At 41.4% G+C, this 19859-nt stretch overlaps 1 protein-coding gene across 1 annotated transcript in view; it reads left to right on the top strand.

Annotated features, from left to right (window-relative positions):
- The window catches only part of LOC120958345 (uncharacterized), a 38422-nt gene that overhangs the window by 8070 nt on the left and 10493 nt on the right, over positions 1–19859 (top strand). Inside the window, exons 2-4 of the mRNA XM_049610417.1 lie at positions 2087–2905; positions 10178–10313; positions 18940–19082. Of these exons, the coding sequence (XP_049466374.1) occupies positions 2836–2905; positions 10178–10313; positions 18940–19082 (349 nt within the window). The 5' untranslated portion in view covers positions 2087–2835. The remainder of the gene's footprint in view (positions 1–2086; positions 2906–10177; positions 10314–18939; positions 19083–19859) is intronic.

Here is a 19859-nt window from a genome sequence, read left to right as displayed (position 1 = left end):
TTTTGACAACCACTCATTAGCCAGGCGTAGCCAACCCCAACTCATAGCGATCCGGCATGCCTTTATCACCATCATTGGTTATAGAGCACGACCCGTTGCCGGGAATCACAAAACCCCATGCTAAACGCCACCATCATTGCGTGGCATGTGCGACCAAAGTTCGAATGAACGTTTCGGTGGTATTCGATTTGAAAGGGTCGGGAACGTTCCAAGATGAAGACAACCAAACAAACAAAAAACATATGCTGTTGGTTTCCATTATCAGGTGACTTCTTTGGCACCGGGAACGACTCATCTCGCCGTGGATTGAATCGGGCCAATTTGCTGCCGTACTGGTTTGAACCGAACGGTTGTTACCGTCCGCTGATAGAATGGCCGGAATGGCGTGCCCACAATCATGCTGACCCGGGCCGGCTGGCCACATCTGAGGTGATTAATTATGATGCTTCATCAAGTGGGCAGCGCCTGATAGTCGAAACAAAGAGGCAAAAGTCTTGCTGCGTTCCGGATTGGCTGAACAGCATGGTCAGCTGAGTGGAGTTGTTCTAGAAAATAAATCATGGTAACAAAAGCACCACTGCACGAAATTGATATTAGGCTACACAAAGTGAATTAAATTAAATGTGGTCCAATAGGTTTCCTCTAGAATGCTCGGCGTCTGCTTATCAATTGGTGATGTTTCAATCGCCCGCGTTTCGTGGAAAAACGCGTTTGCGTCTGTGAGCGTTGCGATTAGACTAGCTGTATTTAAAATAAAGCAACATACATTCACACATGTTTGTGGAGTGAAATTACGTATTAGTGTAAAACAAACCTGGGCCATCGTGCCAAGAGTTCGTCTGAGATTTGATGTTGTGTTTTGAGAACTCATGAATCGCGATTTGCGTCACAAGAGTTTCGGGAAAGAAAGTTCAATTCTTAAGCCCCACAATATTGTGATTTTTCAATATTGAAATGAAGAAAATGTAATTTGTAGCTAAATTATGTGGTACAACTCCATTGTGTACATGCTGAACTCATCAACTGGAATGAGAAAGCTTATAAGTTTGAGCACACTATATTACCAATTTTTATACAATAAATAAAATTGAAATGACGGACACTTACTGAAATTTAATACATTTTATTTTTTTGTGTTTACCTTCCTTAAAAAGTAACCATATACTCACTCGTTCTCCGACTGTCTTGATGATTTATGTTATTTCATTCGTGAAATTTATAAGAAAACTTTCCTACCGCAACCGGTACGGAAAGCAAAGAAAACGAAGGCCACGTAAACGGTTCCCAGGGTCAAAGTTGTTTTGCGGGTTATGAAGTGTCACACACAGACACACATACTCACTTAACTTGCAAGAGAAAAAATGCCCTCGGGCAAGCAATATGCATTAGATTGGGCAAGGCGAATATGGGGTACAGAAAGTTACGCCGAGAGGGCGTAAATTGAAGATGTTTGAAGTTTCGGTTGGTTATAATGAACACCAGCAAGAAGGGGAAGCAGAAAAGAAATGTTTCCACCATTTCTTTAGAATTTTAGAGCAAAAGAGCCTCGGGCAAAAGTTTTCTTGTCACGGAAAGGAATAGAGAAAAAATGTTAAAAATGAATGCCTAAATGTTTATGGGGCCGTTTATTACAAGTGTCATCGTTTTGTTCGGTCTTTTTGCGTTCACTGCTGACTGCCGGACGAAAGTGCGTGTCGTTGTAAAGGTCGGTTCATCAAAGCGCTTTCTAACTTTGTCATTTCAATTATCTTTGCCCATCTTTGTACCAGCTTGGGGCAACAAATACTAAATACGAAACGAACGAGTTGTCACAGCTTGGCTTGGAACTTTGCAAGCCGGAAGGATGTACCTTTGTGTCACTAAAAGCTTATCAAAATAGCCAACAGAAACTTTTCCATTGCGCGGGAAGAAAACATCGACAGCGACACAAAAGTCACCTAAAATAATAGCAATAAAAAATCATAAAGCAAATACACCGTTTTCTCTTGTAAACCACCCGCAAGACGCATTCGTATCGTATAATTCAAACATGATTTTTACCTTGACCATTTTTTTCATCCTGCCTTTCTCACCCTCGGCTCAACAGGTTACAACAAGGCGTCAACAAACAATAAACATCCTGCGGCACTGCTTGGATTGTTGACTTTCTCTCACGTTCGTACATGCTCACGGGAAACGAGCATCAAAAGCAAACGACCTGTCCCACCAGCCAGTCGGGGTGAAATACAGTACGGCTAGGTGACGGAGACGACCAAGCAGGGGAAAAAATAAGCCTCCCTTCTAACCAATCCAACCGCAAAGGCTACCGCAAACCTTCCAAAAGAAAGGAAAGGGAAGAGAAAAGAACGACTCGGAGCACGAGACTTCCCACAGTGACAATATGCTCCTGGCGGTGACGAGTACGACCGAAAAACCTCAACGCAAGTAGACGCTACGAAAAGTTTTCGCCCTTCCTCCCAGCGACGCTAGGGAAAGGAGAAGGCCAAACGCGTGGGAACGAAAGTACGAAGGCGTTCGTGCATAAGGTCGAGCTGTGGACGGTCTCAGCAGCGAGCAAAGAAAAATAACGTTCTTTTTCTGCACATTTGCACACATACACACGGCGAAACGGGGTCAAAGGGCAAGTGAAAGCGTAGCGTAACCTTTTCCACCAAAGATTGACCGAGAAGTTAAACGAAGCATAACAAAGCGGGAATTAAATTTGAACAGCTTGTTCTTTAACGCAAGCAAGCAAAACAAAAAGACACATACAGTGAAGTAATACACATACCCGGGTGAAGTGAAAAATCCTCCGTACAGGACACACACAGGGAGACGACAGATTCATCACACAGAATGAGGATTAGGCGGAGCGTGAATATTAGCAACGGCAGTGTCTTTCATCTGGCCCTCGTCACCATGGCAGGTAAGTACTGCTCAGGGATGGGAGCTTACGAGAAGGTGTTATTTTTTAGCTGGCTCTACCATGGTTTTACTTTTGTAGATAGAGCCATGAATGTTCACGGTTTCGAAAGAAATCCTTTCTTTTAGAGAGGTGAGAAAAGGGAATTGGTTTATACAGTGCACATGATCGCAAAGATCAACATTATCTCGTCACACAGTGTTGTATTACTGCCTGTCTTTTAGAATGCATTGAACTGATTTTAACAATATATCAAGTTGGTGTAACACAAAGCAAATATGTTATTTTGATTAAAAATTCAACAAGACAGTGTCAAATCATGACGCAAAAGGTTCGACTAAGCGCCTAAAGGTATGCAATTTGAAGAATATCCGTTCCACCATGGATTTAACAAGGTATTTTTTGTTACATGGGCTTTTACTTATGATATGTTTAGAATTTGTTTTGACGTTTTAAAAACAATTAAAATTTATGTTATGAAAATATTCTACCTGAAAAATTATGAGTAGCCCATGTTTTGGTCATTAATACCTAATTCCAATCCACAAAAGAAATGGCGAATGAGGTCAATAGTATCTATACAAACAAATAAAAACGCAATAAAGCAGCGGTCGGCAAAGTCCGGCCAACAGACAGTCAACGAGTTTTTTCATGAGGAATCAGTTATCAATTTGTCTGACATAGCTTGTTCGTTATGCACTTTGATCATTACCAAATGTACTTTTTCATAATTTATTGCCCGTTAAGGCTTTTGTTCCTCACAAAAATGTTCGCATTCTCTTGGCCCGCGGCTCTCCGTGATTTACAAATTTGGCCTTTACCTGAAAAGTTTGCCGACCGCTGCACTGAAGAATAACACATTAAATTGCCTACATTTAGGCGCAAGATCAGGCAGGAAGCCGAGAAAAGAAATAGGAAAATTATTGCTTGCTCTTACTTAAAATGCTATTACCTATGCACAGTTGATTGATTAAAATGGTAAAGCAGTGTAATGATGATTGTGACGATGATACAAAACATTAGTATTAGTGTAGTCAACTTCCCTTGAAATTGAATAGATGTTCGGAATTGTAAAAAATCATAAATATTTCCAAGCATTTTGCAAGCAAGTCTTGCAATTCTGGTTTGATTTTTTTTTTACAAAATTCACTTTAATTTGTCATAAACCCAGTAATATTATAAGAAAAACAATACACGCATATAAATATTGTAATCCTTTAAAATAATATTCATTTTGGGTTCACAATGCCCCAAGGATAAATCATTCAAACTGCAACTAACCGTGTTCTCAGTTTGATTTGTTTTGCTGTTTTCTCCGATCAGCTAAATCGCATAACCTCAAGTGGAAAATACACTTTAAGAGAATGCATTAGTAACGCCACCCAAAAAAAAAAATGCCAAAAAAGTAAGCACAGTGAAACCCAAATAAAAGTATCCCCACTCACAATAGCACACATGCTTGTCGGTGCTTCGTGCTTTGTGTGTGAAATATTCTGCCACACAGAAACGCAAACACCAGCAACGGTGAAAGTGCTGCTATTTTCTACTGCTGCTATCGCCGCAGCTTTCCACCGCATCACAGAACGGTGCACCATTATCCGTTCATTGAACACGGGGCGGTTTCGGTTGGCTAGTGCATCGTGGTGCCCCGGAGCATACTTCCGGTGTTCGTAACCCTGCTTATCTCACCTCCCCGGGGGGCGATTTCGGCAACATTACATTTATTTACATGTCCTGGGAGTTTCGGCGTGGAGAGTGTACGGTTTCGGCGGGTTGTAAAAACCTTAAAGCTGGCAATACGTGGAAGGGCTTCACACCCTACCCTAGGTCAGTTTCGCCAGTGTTTGGTTAGGGTCAGTAGCATAGTGCAAAAACGCAAGTGCATGTCGAACTGCAGAGTGGAGGAAGGATCTGCTAACGAAAAACCAACATTCGATTGCAGCAGCAAAACAGACCACATCGCTGAAGAGCGCAAGGGCAGTGTGCGGGTGACGCTTAACGAATTTCTCTTCCCGCTTCAACCAAGCTGCGCCCGAAAGCTTCACATACGTGTGTGTGTGTGTATGAGAGAAAGAGAGAGAAAGAGTGAGTTTGTGCTTTCGATTTACAGGCAACGAACTGCTAATCGGATGATCGAGAACGGGTATAAAAGGGGTATACCAATACAAATTCCAGCATCCCAATTTAGGCCCTGTGGCCACAGACTCATCAAACGTTCGTGGGACACTACCGCGGATACACACATACACATATAAAGCGTCTAGCGCCAACGGAGTGGTTGGTAACAAAATCAATTAAAACGAAGCCGCGTACTGTGCCGATGGCTGCGGGGTCGAAATTGTGTGGCGCTTTTCGTGTGTCCACTGGAACGTGCCATAAAGCAATCATACTTACAGGGAATTGCAATTGCCACAATGTTCGGCGTATTTCAATTTTGAGAGTGCGTGTCGGGAGAAAATAGATAACTCGATAACGGAATAATTTGGGACCATTTTGCTGATTTCATTTGTTACAGTAATTTGTTAAATTTAATATTATGTTTGGTTGTGTTTTGCTTCCAGGAATTCCGCTTAGATTGATACTATATTGATTCACATTTTACAAATAATGTTTCTATTATCCACAGTGTACTAACAGTTACACCATGACTTTGCAAAGCATGAACATTGATTTTCCTCACACAAATTTGCCTGACATATCTATACATACCATCGTGGAGCATTTCACCAATAATAATTGCCAATTATTTGAGGTACTGTTGTATACATGTACATTTTAAGTTTTATTAATTTAGAGTATGAAAAACATGGTTCGAGACATCTTTACCGACGGAGTGGAAATAAAAACTCTCGCTGTGTGATAGTGAGCAACCAGTTTAATTTGCTTTTATTAATTTCTCTTTAATTTGTTAGTGGAAATTTTCAACAAAGTAGGATAAAACCTACGAAACAACATTTTCATTGTGTTAAGCTCATCGAGAATGATTATTTACCCAAATGCCTCTTGCTTACCATATTCTGTCTCAAAAATTTTAATCATTTTCCCATCCAATCTGAATGGTTAAAACCAATCTAGCATAGCATGTTAACCAGCAGCACAAAACTGATACCTATGCTGTGAATGGTTGGAACATTGGTGCGAGCACATTTCACGGCACCATAAACATGACCCTTACTACTCGAACTTGAACAGGTTGACCATGACACCCGCGTCATTCCGTTTTTCCCCCACTGTTGTTTTCCAATCGGACCGCTTCATCATTATGAAGACCCGTGTGCATGTTCTTTTCGGTCCTGCAGCTCGTTATTCATTAATGATTTCATCTGTTGTTAAATAATCAAATAAAATTTAAAACAAAAGACTCTCTGCACTATACGTTTCCCTTTTGGAAACACGCGATGAAGTGGAAAGGTAGAGTGCAAGGAAGAAGGGAATAGTTGGGGACAATTATGGCTGACGGGAAGGCCGAGGCCCTCATTTGTTATTGCAGAGTCTGGAAATCGGGGGTAAGTAAAATACCGAATACAACCTACCGAACCAATCACCCACAAACTACGTGACCGACCACTGCAAAAAGCGCACCTATATAGTGCAATTGTGATTGCAATATTTTCCACCCAGCTTACCGACCACTTCCTCTCTATTCCTTCAGTGCACCCGAGGAAGCGGTGGAGCGTTAAAACTGCGTACACCGTACCGAATATGACTATAAACAGCACCAGCAGCACACTAGCAACCCACGTATAGATGAGAGGCATGCGGACAGTTGAGACGAACAGCAAAAAGAACTCTCTACTGCACATTTAATTAAAATTCACCGGAGCTCGTGCTCCACTCCGAATCTGAACCAAGAGAAGCTAACAAAAATATTTACTGCTGAAAAAACTAGAGAGAGGAAGTTGCAGTGAATCGATCATACCGTTTCCCGGGACTGCGCGGCGCACTCACTAGCTTAATTTAACTACAAGCCAAACTCAGTCAAACTAATAAACATGGAACGATATAAAACAAAGAAAAAAACTCAAAGAGATTGGGTGATAGTTTTTGACCACATGTACGATGAGACTGACGATGAGGGTGATGTGAAGAGAGCGTACAAAGAGGGAACAACGCTGAGAGAGATCGATATAAAAAAAAAAACAAACAAAGTTACAAAAAACATGTCAGTCCACAGTCTTTATTTTGTTACTTTGTTGATCTAGTTCATTAGAGGGGTTTTAATGAAAGCAATGAACATTTATTTGATTATACTTTGTTGTGAATATTTTAGTAGATTTTTGTTTTGTTCACGTGTTTTTTAATGATTCTTAATGAAGTGGTTTTTCGTTCATGATTTTTTTTTTTTGTTGAATTATATAGTTACTCACTTCAGGTCTAGATGCAAGTTCCAATCCTTATAGAAAACATAAATATATTTGTGACTGGCTCTTAGAATATGTTTTGTGTAGAAACCTGTTTTCAAAAGGAATTCTATGAACTATAGGATTACAATACACCCGTTAAGTTAGAACATTTTAATAACCACTCATGACTAAACGCATTCTATTGCATATGCCTAATATTGTTGTTTGTGTGTAAAATATATCGCATGTTCGTGAAAATTCAACGCGAAAATCGCTTAAATATTGTCGTTGCTGGGAGATTAACGCTCATTTCAGTTCTCGGTTCTCCTCTTTAACTACACTAATCTACATTGAAGCATCACTGGTCATATATTTTGCTAATGTTTTATATCTCTCTTACTCAGCCCATCTACTTATATGAGCTGTAATAATATCACAAGCATCCGTTCAGTCCCAAAAACCCATGCACACGAACAATTTATGTGCGTTACAAGCAGTTTTGTGCTTTGTACGGTTCTGGGAATAATGTCCCATGTGAGTGTGTGCGCGGGGAGTACGAGTAGTTGTAATTAAAATCGTTGTGAACGGTATGGTTCCGGAAAATCCACCTTATGGACCAATGACTGAACCTATCTACCTGTTTCCGTTCGATATTTCATGCAAAAAGCGTGAACTCATGCTCATCAAGCAACTAAACACTGCACGATGCAGTAGTACGGTGCATGGCTGACACACGGATTGCAGTTCATAATCTTCCGGTAATTAGTCGCACCGTGACAACAATGTTCGGCTTACCGACACGGACGCACTCCCGGAAGCGTACACTCGGTTGAACGTACCATCGTAGCCCTTGTCTAAACTAAGCCTCGATCGGAACTGGAACGAGTGCGTTGGTTGCACGAAAAATCAATAGATATTTAAATAAATTAATTTATTTTCCATCAACGGGGTAGGCTCCAAAATCGCGTTGTCTATCTAGAGTGACCTGGATGGCTCCCTAAGGTATACGCGTACGTTCCATTGAAACGGAAGAGCGCTGATTCGAGAGGCACTTGAAAATGTTGGCATAGAAACGTGATGTACGTAAAAAGGTCCACAAGATTGTGTGTAGCTTTTGGCGATGAATAATGAGACACTAGTTGAATGCAGTTGGTACAAATAATAATGATTATATTGCAGTTAACAAACTGAAAAAGACATGGTGAACTTTGGCACGATGTGTCGGTAATCGGACAATCCAGCTCCTACGAGTTAGGTTGTGCATCAAATCTCGATCATACCGTAGCATAGTACAATCACTACATAGCTACGTGGTAAAATATGTCTACTCCTATCGCAAAGATCTAAATTTGATATCACAACTTACATTTCCTACTGACAGTGATAAAAACATCCAACTAACTTTGGAATGCATGTTACTATCTGTAGGTCATTCGCTGTGGCAATCAACCAGAAAAAGCTTATCTCCTCTCGTTCGGATAGCTATTTTTCTCGCGCAATACAATCTAAAATCGATCGAAATTGTGTTTCCGTTGCAAAATCTCAATTTAATACCATTCCTGCAAATACCCTTTTAACACTTCCTCTCGAAATCACATCGACCATGCTTAATAAGCACTTATCAATTGCGTATGTGAGTTGTGGAAATGTATGTGTTCGTGAGTACAAATACCATTCCATTCTAAGCTCAGGCGTATTAAATTTTAGTTTGAAATCAATTACCCTATCCCACGGGAATAGGACCTCGTGGAATGCATGGTGCAAAGTAGGGATTTTGATACGATAATTATTATAAGCCATAAGCGTTCAGCTTGGGGTTTTAAGGAAAAGGCAACATGAGGATAGAATCCTGGATAGCCTTAGGGAAGAATTATATTAAAGCTATTAGATAGTTGTACGAGATAACGCAGAAAACTATCTTCTCGTTTCTAGACATCGTACCCTTCCTCTGAGCGCAAACGTGTTTGAGATGGACTTAATTGAGATGTTCTTCTGTGTATACCTTTCTCGTCCCTTTCCCAGATTTGCTCAGTGCTTGGGATAGATTGATTGAAATGGCGTTTCTAAAATATAGAAGAGATTAGTCGATGTAGAGTGTCGTAGTAAATTTGCAGCTAACATGCATCGCAAGCAGAGGACCAGACTCCAAACTAATAGGATCTGACGTCATGCTCGTTGACCTGTAATCAATCTAAAAACGAGATAGTAATTTCATGAGGAAAGTTATTGAACTTAGTAGAATCTGGTTATATTGTGGCATAAGGGTATTGTAAAGATAATGCCCGGGTGCTCTTCTTTGAACGCCGACGGAGTTACACAAATGATACCAAAGTATGCTAAGCCTTTGCAAAATAATAAATAACTTCCTAAAGGCTTCGCAAAATATACATTCTGCTCGATATAGCTCCGCTCAACAAATGGCATGTTATAGTCAATGAGATTAATTTCACACTAAAAAGCTCCTGCTCCATAATGCTCCAGTTTGGTCAAAACTAAACATGCACCGTAAAGGATGCACCAAAAGAGTGAACCAAATTCGCTTACTAAGCCACTGGACGATTAACCTATCAATGTTAACGGTTGATCGGAATCGCCATCGGAGACTCTTTTAGCTTGGAGTGTCACACGGTCTCACGAGCGTGACTGCAGAAAACTGACCGTGCGATTCCATAGGCGAGCATAAAAGGGCCGAGAGTTTGGGGCCTGAGCTTTTTGGTCATCAGTTTTGCAGCAGCTTCATTGATTGCGTGACTTGGGCAACGTTGTGGCACACAGGACCCTATCATGATTGAAATTGTCCTAATCGTCCTTACACGTACCGCTGAACGAGACTCCCTGCTTGTACCAACCATGCCTTGATGCATCCATGCACGTTCTTCAGCTCCGCTCTAACCGTTCTCTTTTTTCTTCAAATTATTTCATGTCCCTGTAGCGCTCGTGCGACAAGTTATCACGGAGGACTGTGGACAGGAGGAGCTGGTACAGTGCACAAGACCGCTGCAGGTCCTATCGGCCACATCGGAGCTGTCCTTCGTTACCAAGAAGGAGGAGCTGGATAAACTTTGCCCGTGAGTATTACCCGCTTGTACCATTCAACCAACCAACCAACCAACCAACCAACCAACCAACCAAACCATCGTCCTTCTGTTCTGTGTGGTGTACCCGACATCATCACCATCCCCGGCATCATCTTCCGCAATATATTCATTGAATCTAGCAGCTCGTTTTGGCTTACCCATTCCGAGGTCGGTGTCGTCGGTCAATTTTAGCCGCTGAGCGTAATCACGTCCCCTTTCTCACGTACAGCCGAGATTTTTCGCTACCATTTGGTATTGATTTCATGCCTGAACGTTCGGTGAGAGTTTGGTAAAGGTGGACGCTCACATGACCTCTTGTAACATCATCGGCTGATGGACAATCGGTGCACCGAAGTTTTCGGTTTCTCTCTTATTAACCTCGGACACCCTGATCCTTGATCGGGGAGGAATTTAATGCTGAAGAGAGGGATTAGTATCCACTGATGCAATGTAATCACTTTTACGCTCTGTTGCTAAACGAAATGGGATAGATAAGTTGACTTTATCAAGAAGATTACGGTGTGATTTTAATGATATGGAGCTTAAATGGAGCAGATACTGTATCCAAGGTAAACTCCTGGCTATTCATTTGCAACGAAAACTAACTCTTTGAAGCTGGTCGGGACATGATGCAACAGTACACACTTAATTCGTGTGTCGAAGTTGTGAGTAAAACTTCCTTGTTCAGCGCCTAAACGCAAACAATATGGTTTAGAACAAGTCCACTGGATTTTTTAAACATATTATGTTTCGATTTTTGTCTCTAGAAAGTAAAAATACATCTCATTAGAATCATCAAATGGTTGTAATGATTGTTAGTATTGCACTTTGCATTTGAGAAGCAATGCTATAGTTTTTTGGTAGTTCTTAACAAGAGAAATGAAATCATGAAGCGATCCAAATGTTCCGTTTATAGGAGCTCGTAGCTCACCGTATAGTCCAGCGCTGTCCCATTCCCATAACAAAACCATACAACGATCCGGTCGGATGCAGTTGAAGTTCTGAGGAAACCGCATCTGCTTTACATGTTGGTGTCTGTTGCCATCCAGCCACTTCCCTTTGTTTTACGTTTGCCACTCTATTTGCACCGGAAACAGCTGTGTGAAAGTTTGCCGGAAAAGTCCGTCCTACCGGTCGTTGGGGAACCCCAAACCAACCGCCACCGGAACAACAAAACGGTTGGGCCGATGTACGAAACCAACAACCCAATCCGCCGTTAGGGGTTGACCGGATGGGGCAAACAACACCGGATCGGGTCGCAGAAAGTTAACTCTACGGGGTAAAGGGGTCGAACAGGAAAGCGTCAAACTATTTTCGGGGTTGTCGTCGAGTTCATTCTCATTCTCACGTGCTCTTTACTATCCCACACCTCAGCACAGCGTCGTGATAGTATTCCAGACTCGAACTAGGCGAATAATTAGAAGCGGGAAACTTTTCTAATTTAACGTTTTAGCACATTTCCGTTAGACAACGTGAGGTTCGCTCAAGGAGGCGGCAGTTTCCAACGTTAGCTGACTGCATATTCGACTGCGCTCTCGGAGCTAAGGTTTAGATTGCAAAAGGTTGATAAGTGTACATCGTCGTATGAAGGGCCAGCTTCGAATATCCACCTCAACCGATCGCATTGTATGTCACCATCGTCTCTTACTGGAAATTCTCTCAAACTATTTAGAACAACGACAGAGACGACGACTGTCAAATCTCACCAGGTCTTGCTGTTGACACGAGAATTAGTCCCATTGGCTGAGAAATGAGCTATGCGATGAGAAAAGTTTGAGGTAACACTGGCGAGTTTGACTTCAAATTTACCCTTTCATTGTGAATGCCAAAAGCTGTCAAAAGAAATCCAATTTCGTCGATGCGTCTGGCATTGGTCTGGCTGATGCTGGCGGCTATAAAGACTATGAATAGTGTCTGAGATTTAATGGTAATATTTTCTGCGGAGAGACCATGTATTTTGATTTTTCCTGCGTGTCTAATTCCGCACAGCAATAGCAAATATACTGGCCATATTGTGTCGTTTTTTAATTAAGGCTCCCCGGCAGTAGTTCAATTGCCAATCAACTATTGCGTTTGAGTTATTGGCACGCTTTTCCATGCATAACAAACATGGAAAAGGACATTTTTGAATGCGCTATGATATTGTAGTGACTAAAATCAAATAGCAATCGCCCCAATATTGGTTTCCGTGTTAGTATTTCCAACGTGTGAAACCTATTTTATGATTAGAAATAACTCTCCCACTCAATACACTCACATCAAACATACGTGTTCGTTGCCACAGTTGACTGGTTTTCTCCTGCTGAGCTCTTGATGAGTGATATTTATAAGAGGCTTTATTGTGCATCGACACCTTCCGATCTTTTCTTTAACCTTATCATACGGATCCAATATCGAATGCACCAGTGAATAAAGAGTGCAATAGAAGCTCAGTATGACTTTCTTACCAATACGATTCGAATGTTGCATTCTCCAACAGCCAACATAGTCCTTTAGGATACGCACAATATCGTACCGTACCGCTCACCAAGTAATGAACAGGCTTCGAGAATATTGTCCATTCCGAAGCATCCAATTTCAACAGAAATGTTATCCTCACAAGGCACAGAAAAATTCAATAAGAAAATATATATCCGCTGGGCTTTGCTCTGCCTACTTAGGCCAAGATATTTCAAATAATTCTAACCCAGCAGTAGCAGCAGCACGCCGAGCAGATTTCGTCCTGAGTAGTCCATAGAAAACAAAATTCAATACTATCGCTTTAACTTTTACCCTCTTACCAGCCTTCTTTTCGAGGTTTGGCAATTTCCTTTCGAATGACTTGCAATGAAAACTCTGTGTGGGGGGTTGAAGATAGGAAAGCTAAACATTTCTATGCTCCATTTGACCTCTCGGTGCAGCCTCGGTTTACCAACGGTGGACGATTTCCAAGAAGGAACATTCCTCAAAAGATGACGACGTTCGCGGTGCATCGCAGTCGCTGTTACAACGAAACTATTGCTATTTGCACTGTACAAATAAAACATGCGCTTCAAACATAAATAAACATTACAGAACCATTTGTACACGACCGTTTACTCCGAGGGACGGCCCCAGAGCTATGAACGATTGTGAGAATCAACTCGAGACCACAGTTTCGTCAGAAGATGGGTTCGAAGACCCCGAGACAAGATTGCATCTGTCCGTTTTGCAATAGGTAAGCCCGTACATCCATTTGGACAGTGGGATACACTTTTCCGCACGCACGGCTCGACTTAGTCATCTGCCAAAAAGTTCACATATCAAATCAGATGAAATATAAATGAACTAGCAAACCACCTACCGATGAATGGTACGTTCAAAGGGTTTGAGCCGTGTTGACCCGTGGAAACACCCTCTCGGACAAAATGTGTCCCAGTTTCTGTGTTTACGTGTGCACTGAAGCAACGAATGTAAATACAGACCACATGGACTCGAAGGCCTGCCGTGACGGGCAAAGTCCCCAATGGAAATGTGGCGTAAAGTTCGCTTCAAATCCACCCCAAACAGAGTGGCAACCAAACAGATGTACTTAGTAAATACCAAAAAGCTGAACTGGGTGTGTGCTGTGTCACCGGACCTTCAATCGTTACCTTCGTACAGAGCTTAACCTTCAAGCCTTCGTGGCGATTATGCAGAGTAGAGGGAGAGCAAATCGACTTAAGCAAATACACTGACCATTCCTTATGCTTTTCACTTCCCCGCTGCACCGTTGCGTCTGGGAAAGGATACAGTTGTTATCGTAACAATGTGACCGGAAATGGAGAAAACGGGAGTGAGATAAAGCTGGATGCAAGACCCCCATTCATCGGGGATAGTAACGAGGAAGTGTATATATTGTAAAGTTCTAGCAAAGAACATCCTACTCTCCCAAAGCCTCAAACCGTCCCTTGCCCAGTGATGTCATCGTTCGACCAATGTCAGCAAGGCAAATGTGACAGAACCTATGTCCTGTGTACGGGGCATCGTTGGAGACGTCCGTTTATCGGATTCATTCATGTCACACGTCGTGTCTAAAAAGAGGATGGGCCATTGGCAACGGTAGAAGTATAGTATGGTCAGTATAAAGGATTGCAAAGAAAAACGAAGGATTAATCTTTCACAACCCTTTCGTGGGAAGTTTTTGTGCAAGACAGAGAACATGGCCCTTGTAATGGCTGGATCTTCGAACCGGTTGGAAAGGTTCAACTTGAGGTGGAAACTTCGATAGCTTTTACTGCGACAGAAGCAAGTAACGTGGGGTGTGAAATTGAACACGGTTCCACAAACAAACACACTCAATTACATACCCGAATAGTTGCAACTCTATTGGCACGGTGGATAGAGAGGACTTTGAATTTAGATGAGCAGAATAGGTTAGTTGCTTAGTGAAAGAGATAGAAGATAGAAAGCATGTTGGTTCTGTCGATTATGTTAGATCGAGATGTCTTCAATGGAATTGTATCGATATTTTATGCCAGTTATTTCTCTATCGGACGGATGGCATTGCAAGAGAATTGATTTATATGAATGTTCCATGCTTCGAAAGCAAGAGTATTGTGGAAATGGTTGTTGATGTTCCGCATGGTTCCAGCAATTGAATTCCATCTTATATAGATTCACAAATCTAATAAACGATATTCTTCGTAAAAATTGACTTCGAACCAATTAAAATTGAAAATAAAAGCTAAAGAATTTTGTGCTTTCCATTCTTCGGAGCCAAACGATAGTCCTTTTTTCTCTTTTTAAACCATTTGTCTTAGTAGAACATTTCTGAACTACACACATCTAATTATAACGTTCTATCGATGATAAATTTAATCCCTTGCAATTCATGTAGAATGTTTATTATTAAAAAAATAATAATAGGTAACAGTTAGTTGTGAAATCTAATTTTATTTTTATTATATAATTTATCTTTTCAACAAGATATTGTATGTTTATCCTTAAAAGCCTTTGTTCTGCATAAAACAACTGGTAAATTAAATTATACACGGGAAGCCCTCACTTCTACCAACTTCAAATTAACCAAAAAGAAAGCAAAAGCTCTCAGACACCCAAAAGCACATGTGGAACGTAATTAAAATTTATGACAAAAGCTGCTCGTTTTCATTTCGACTTCGACGCAAAGTGAGCCCGAGGTGGAAGCCACCCCTTTCCCCTTGCTCCTCTTTTTGAGAGCCACATAATCAGCAAACCAGTCTTCTCGCGACAAACAAACAGCACGAAACGGATTCTGTTGTTCGCTGAAATTATCTCTCACGAACTCTCCGTAAATGCAACATGCCGTCAGTTATTTGGTCAGTGTGTCTTTTCAGCAAACGCATCGAGACGAACATCTGACTGACGAAAGCAACGCAGCGGACGGTTTAGAGCGCATCACGCAGCTCTCTTTTGATGCGGATAGGGCTGAGCTGGAAGGTCGTACGTGCCGCATACGTGCAGCTCTGAAATCGTATTCTCTACGGAGGCGTTTATCTTCGGAACGGTGTTGACGACATAATTTTGACTCACCGGCACACCAGACGAAGTGAAAGAGTAAGAAAAAGCCCATTCAAAAGTATAACGGTGGCCGCAGCTTGGTTGACATTCCCTCTGCGGACACACACATGTGCGTCGTGTGGAATGAATAATGATAGCCGGGAAAAGGCCGCCTGCCGCTCTGCGCTCTGTTTTTGTATGTTTTCTTTCTCGGCTAAAAGGACTCTAGCACACGTACACACTGACAAGGTAGAAGTTTAATGGAAAGTTGATACGGAAATGCAAGCAAAAAACGCAAAACTCCACCAAAACAACCAGCAGCACGTGTCGGGAGTTTCTAAGCCTAACTTTCATACACAGATACAACGCGTTTGTCGTTCGGGGGCGAAAGAAGGGTAGCCTCAACAACTCTAACCTCACACTGGCTGGCGGGAAAACACATTCGGCTGTGGTTGTGTATCAAAATAAATTAAAGCCCGTGGGCAGCGGCAGACAGGGAGGGGTGTGATTTAATTTATGAAATTTTCCTAATGAAATTAACTCAATTTAAAGGGAGTAATTTAGCGCATTTCCTTTCAGCCGTTTTCTCCCCCAAGGACTGTGTGGTAAACGTCCGAACAGGAACCGGAAATGGGTTGGCAATTAAAACGAGTAAGCTTGTCTGTATCGCTGCATGTCCCGTTGCCCACAGTGATAAGCGGAAACGGGTACGACCAGCAGGGAGGCTGCGTATCACAAAGCTAACACGTTCCCTCTGTATACACCCGAAAAGAAGGGAGGCTTGCCTGCATTAAAATGCCAAATGTACGAAATGTGTGTACACACATCATACGGAAATGTCAGACAGAAGATATGTTGAGACAAATTACACCATCATTTGCAGTACCCGGCACACTCCAACCATAAACTCCCATTCGTCGTTTATTACCCTTTACAACCGTAACATTTCATTCACCTTTTGACCTTCCTCTCACCCTCCGAAAGTTTCCCCTGTTTTCCAAAGAGATGCGCGGAGGTGATGTTTCAACGCGGAGGGTGTATGGGCCATTTCCCAATTCGACTACCAAACTCACCTAATGAATAATAACTGAATAAGCACGTCATTGCTGGCGGATTGCCAAACGGAGCGAAAGTGTGGCTTGGTGGGTGTAGGCGAGAGTGATGAGGCTCATTTTTATGGCTCGTTATCAGATCATGAGCTGTAAAATTGTGTTACAACCCAAGTGGGGGGGGGGGGGGGGCGGGAGAACGGATGTACGATGTAATTAGCGTGCGTGTAAATCAATAATTGTTTACACAAAACACTCGGTCTCTCTTTCTCACTCACTGTTTGGTCATAAGCGTTGGTGAAAGTGTAATTTTGCAACTGAAAATGATAGGCTTGCTGTGGATAGGTGGTTTTTAAGCTCATGCCGACAGCTCGTTTCACTAAATGAATGATTGTTCCTCTCTTCTGGAAGATTTTTTCAAGCTGGAATTAACCATTTTGTACATGTTCTCTGTGATCAGCATGAATGATGTGTTTTGCAGTGGTGTTGCCACTCACATATTTGTCGTAGGCAAATAATTATCAAATATGTTTAGGTCTTTACCGACTACCCCTTCGAATCTTATAAATCTTTGGTAAAATGTTCGAAAAATATAGAAAAGGTATAAAAAAAATCAGGAACAACTGCTTTAGCCGTTTTGGTTTAAAAGTAGTAATATTTAAATTAGATAAATAAAGCACAATGTTATTACACACTATCGAACCTGGAAAATCTGAGTTGGTCATTATCAAAACAGTATGCATAACTTTTTACATTAAGTATGCAGTGCTAAGACTAGTAATCATGAGCCTCTTTTTGATTTACTAGCTTCATAAAGAGTTTAATAAATAGTAAATAATAATGTCCCTCCTGAATAAGAAAAAAATAATTATAATGCATCAAAACCAAAGCATTCACGAAGAATGAGGAAAAAAATATTGCACTTGTCAACCGTTTTTAGTTTTACAATAAATCAAATCCATGAATATTAAACACACTTCTATTAGAATTATTATTTGTTACACACAATAAATCAATAGCAAAATAATAAGAAATAATAAGCTTGACTCAAAATATCTTAATTGAAAATGCTTTTAAATACTATCACAACATCAATATGTAGTCACATCAACAATCTTTAAAGCCCAAAAAGTGACAACCAATCCTAATAAACCTATACTTAACCTTTCACTTATGTGTACTAAGCCATATGAGACGCTTTAATCTTTGCACCACTACCATTTTATGTGGCCACCGTTCTTACGCTCTCACAGTTTCCGTCCATCGACATCATTTCCTGAAGTCTCTCCCAACCAGCTCCAAGTGTAGAAATGTGTTTTTGCTTTTATCTCCAAGCCTACTATTTTCCCACCACCACACAGTCTGGCGCCACTTCTCGTTCGATGGCGACACCATGGCTAGCCAACGTTCATTATACAGTAAATCAATTCATTCCAGCGTCGACTCGCTGTCTGCTCTACAGCATCCACCGTTTCAGCTAGTCTTCGCAGTGCCTAACGCATCGTACAACTGGCACCAACTGACAACCATGACGACGACGCCGTCGACCACGTTGTCCCAGTTTGTTTGCGACGACAAGGACGCTGAAACGAGGACACGCACGCAGCATTTTTCCGTGCTTTTAACCTCTCTATACACATTGAGAGAGGGAGACAAGATGAGGTAGTATAGCAAAAAGTGTTTAGATGCCAGTTTTGACCTACTCTCTCCGGGTTGGCTATGTTGCCAAAAATTCTGCGCTTCATAAGCGCAAAACAAAGGATAAAGGCTTTGAGGTTTAGCACGTGCATTACATTATGGATCGTAAAAGTGTTTACTGAAGAGACACATACAAGTTTGTTGTTTTATATGTGCGTGAGTGTTGGTGTTGAAGAAAGATAAGAATGTTTTATTATAATAATAAAGCAATATTGTAATCTCTTCCTGTTTGATCAACTAATGATGTTTGATAACAAACCACGAACAAATATTTTCGTAAAATCTTCCCACGAGTTCCCAATCCTCATATATCATCTTAATCATACCAATAAGCGATGAGCACATCGATGCATTACCCACTCTCAACTATTTTCCTTCCGCTTCATTCACAGCGATCTGCACAAAGGACTGCACTGCATACGAAGCTACACCCGGCGCTGCATGAATATTCATCAACGAGACCACTTCAACAAACTCTACCACGGCACTAATGAAGTGATACACGAGCTCTGCGAGGAAGGCCCATATCAGGAAGGCACGTACGTATTGTAATAATTATATCAATGTGTTTCATCTCTGTTCCGTTGACGTTTCTTTTGTTCCTCTGTCCATTGCCATCCATTTTGTGTTGAGCTGTATTGTTGTGTTGTAAAGGGAGAAGCTGTCCTGCGGTTAGCCTGTATCATCACGTGTATACGAAGGTGTTGTCAATGTTGTCAAGGTGTCGTTTTGTTGTGTGCAACACGTTTCATGGTGCCATTTGCTTGATAATTAATTTGTTTTATAGTGATGGTCACAGTTGAGCGTAGCCAAAGGTAAAAAGTTAGCAATTGAAGTTTTATAACAATAATTGCATCCTTTTAGGGGTGCAAGTCCTTTCACAACCAGTTTTTATATTATATTATCTGTTACAACAACTCTGCAATGATATTGGCTATTTGGTTGATAGCAGTTTCGTTTGAAGGCAATGTAGGAGAAAACATTCACAAAATCCCCACCCTAAAATTACTGGCAATCAGTGTCCATCGAGAAGGTTAGGTGCTCATTAACAGCCTCTTATCATCGTCTTTAACGGTCTAACTCTCTAGAACCTGTGTTGATAATCACGCTGATTATCATCCGGATACAACTTTCGCATCGTTTGCCGTTTTTGTTGTTCGATTCGCTTTCATACTGGAAGGGAAATGCCAAGGGCAAAACTTTCCCATTCTCCTGTCCTAGTTTCTCAGTTCTCATCTTCGTGAAAATCAAATTAGCCTTCTGGATTACAGCTCAACAGTGGGCGCTCAATCCACGGAGAAGGAATTTTCCC

This window comes from Anopheles coluzzii, chromosome 3, assembly GCF_943734685.1.
Source record: "Anopheles coluzzii chromosome 3, AcolN3, whole genome shotgun sequence".
NCBI classification, from domain to species: Eukaryota; Metazoa; Arthropoda; class Insecta; order Diptera; family Culicidae; genus Anopheles; species Anopheles coluzzii.
The sequence above is the reverse complement of the archived record's forward strand: the minus strand, read 5'-3'. Positions and strand labels throughout refer to the sequence as shown.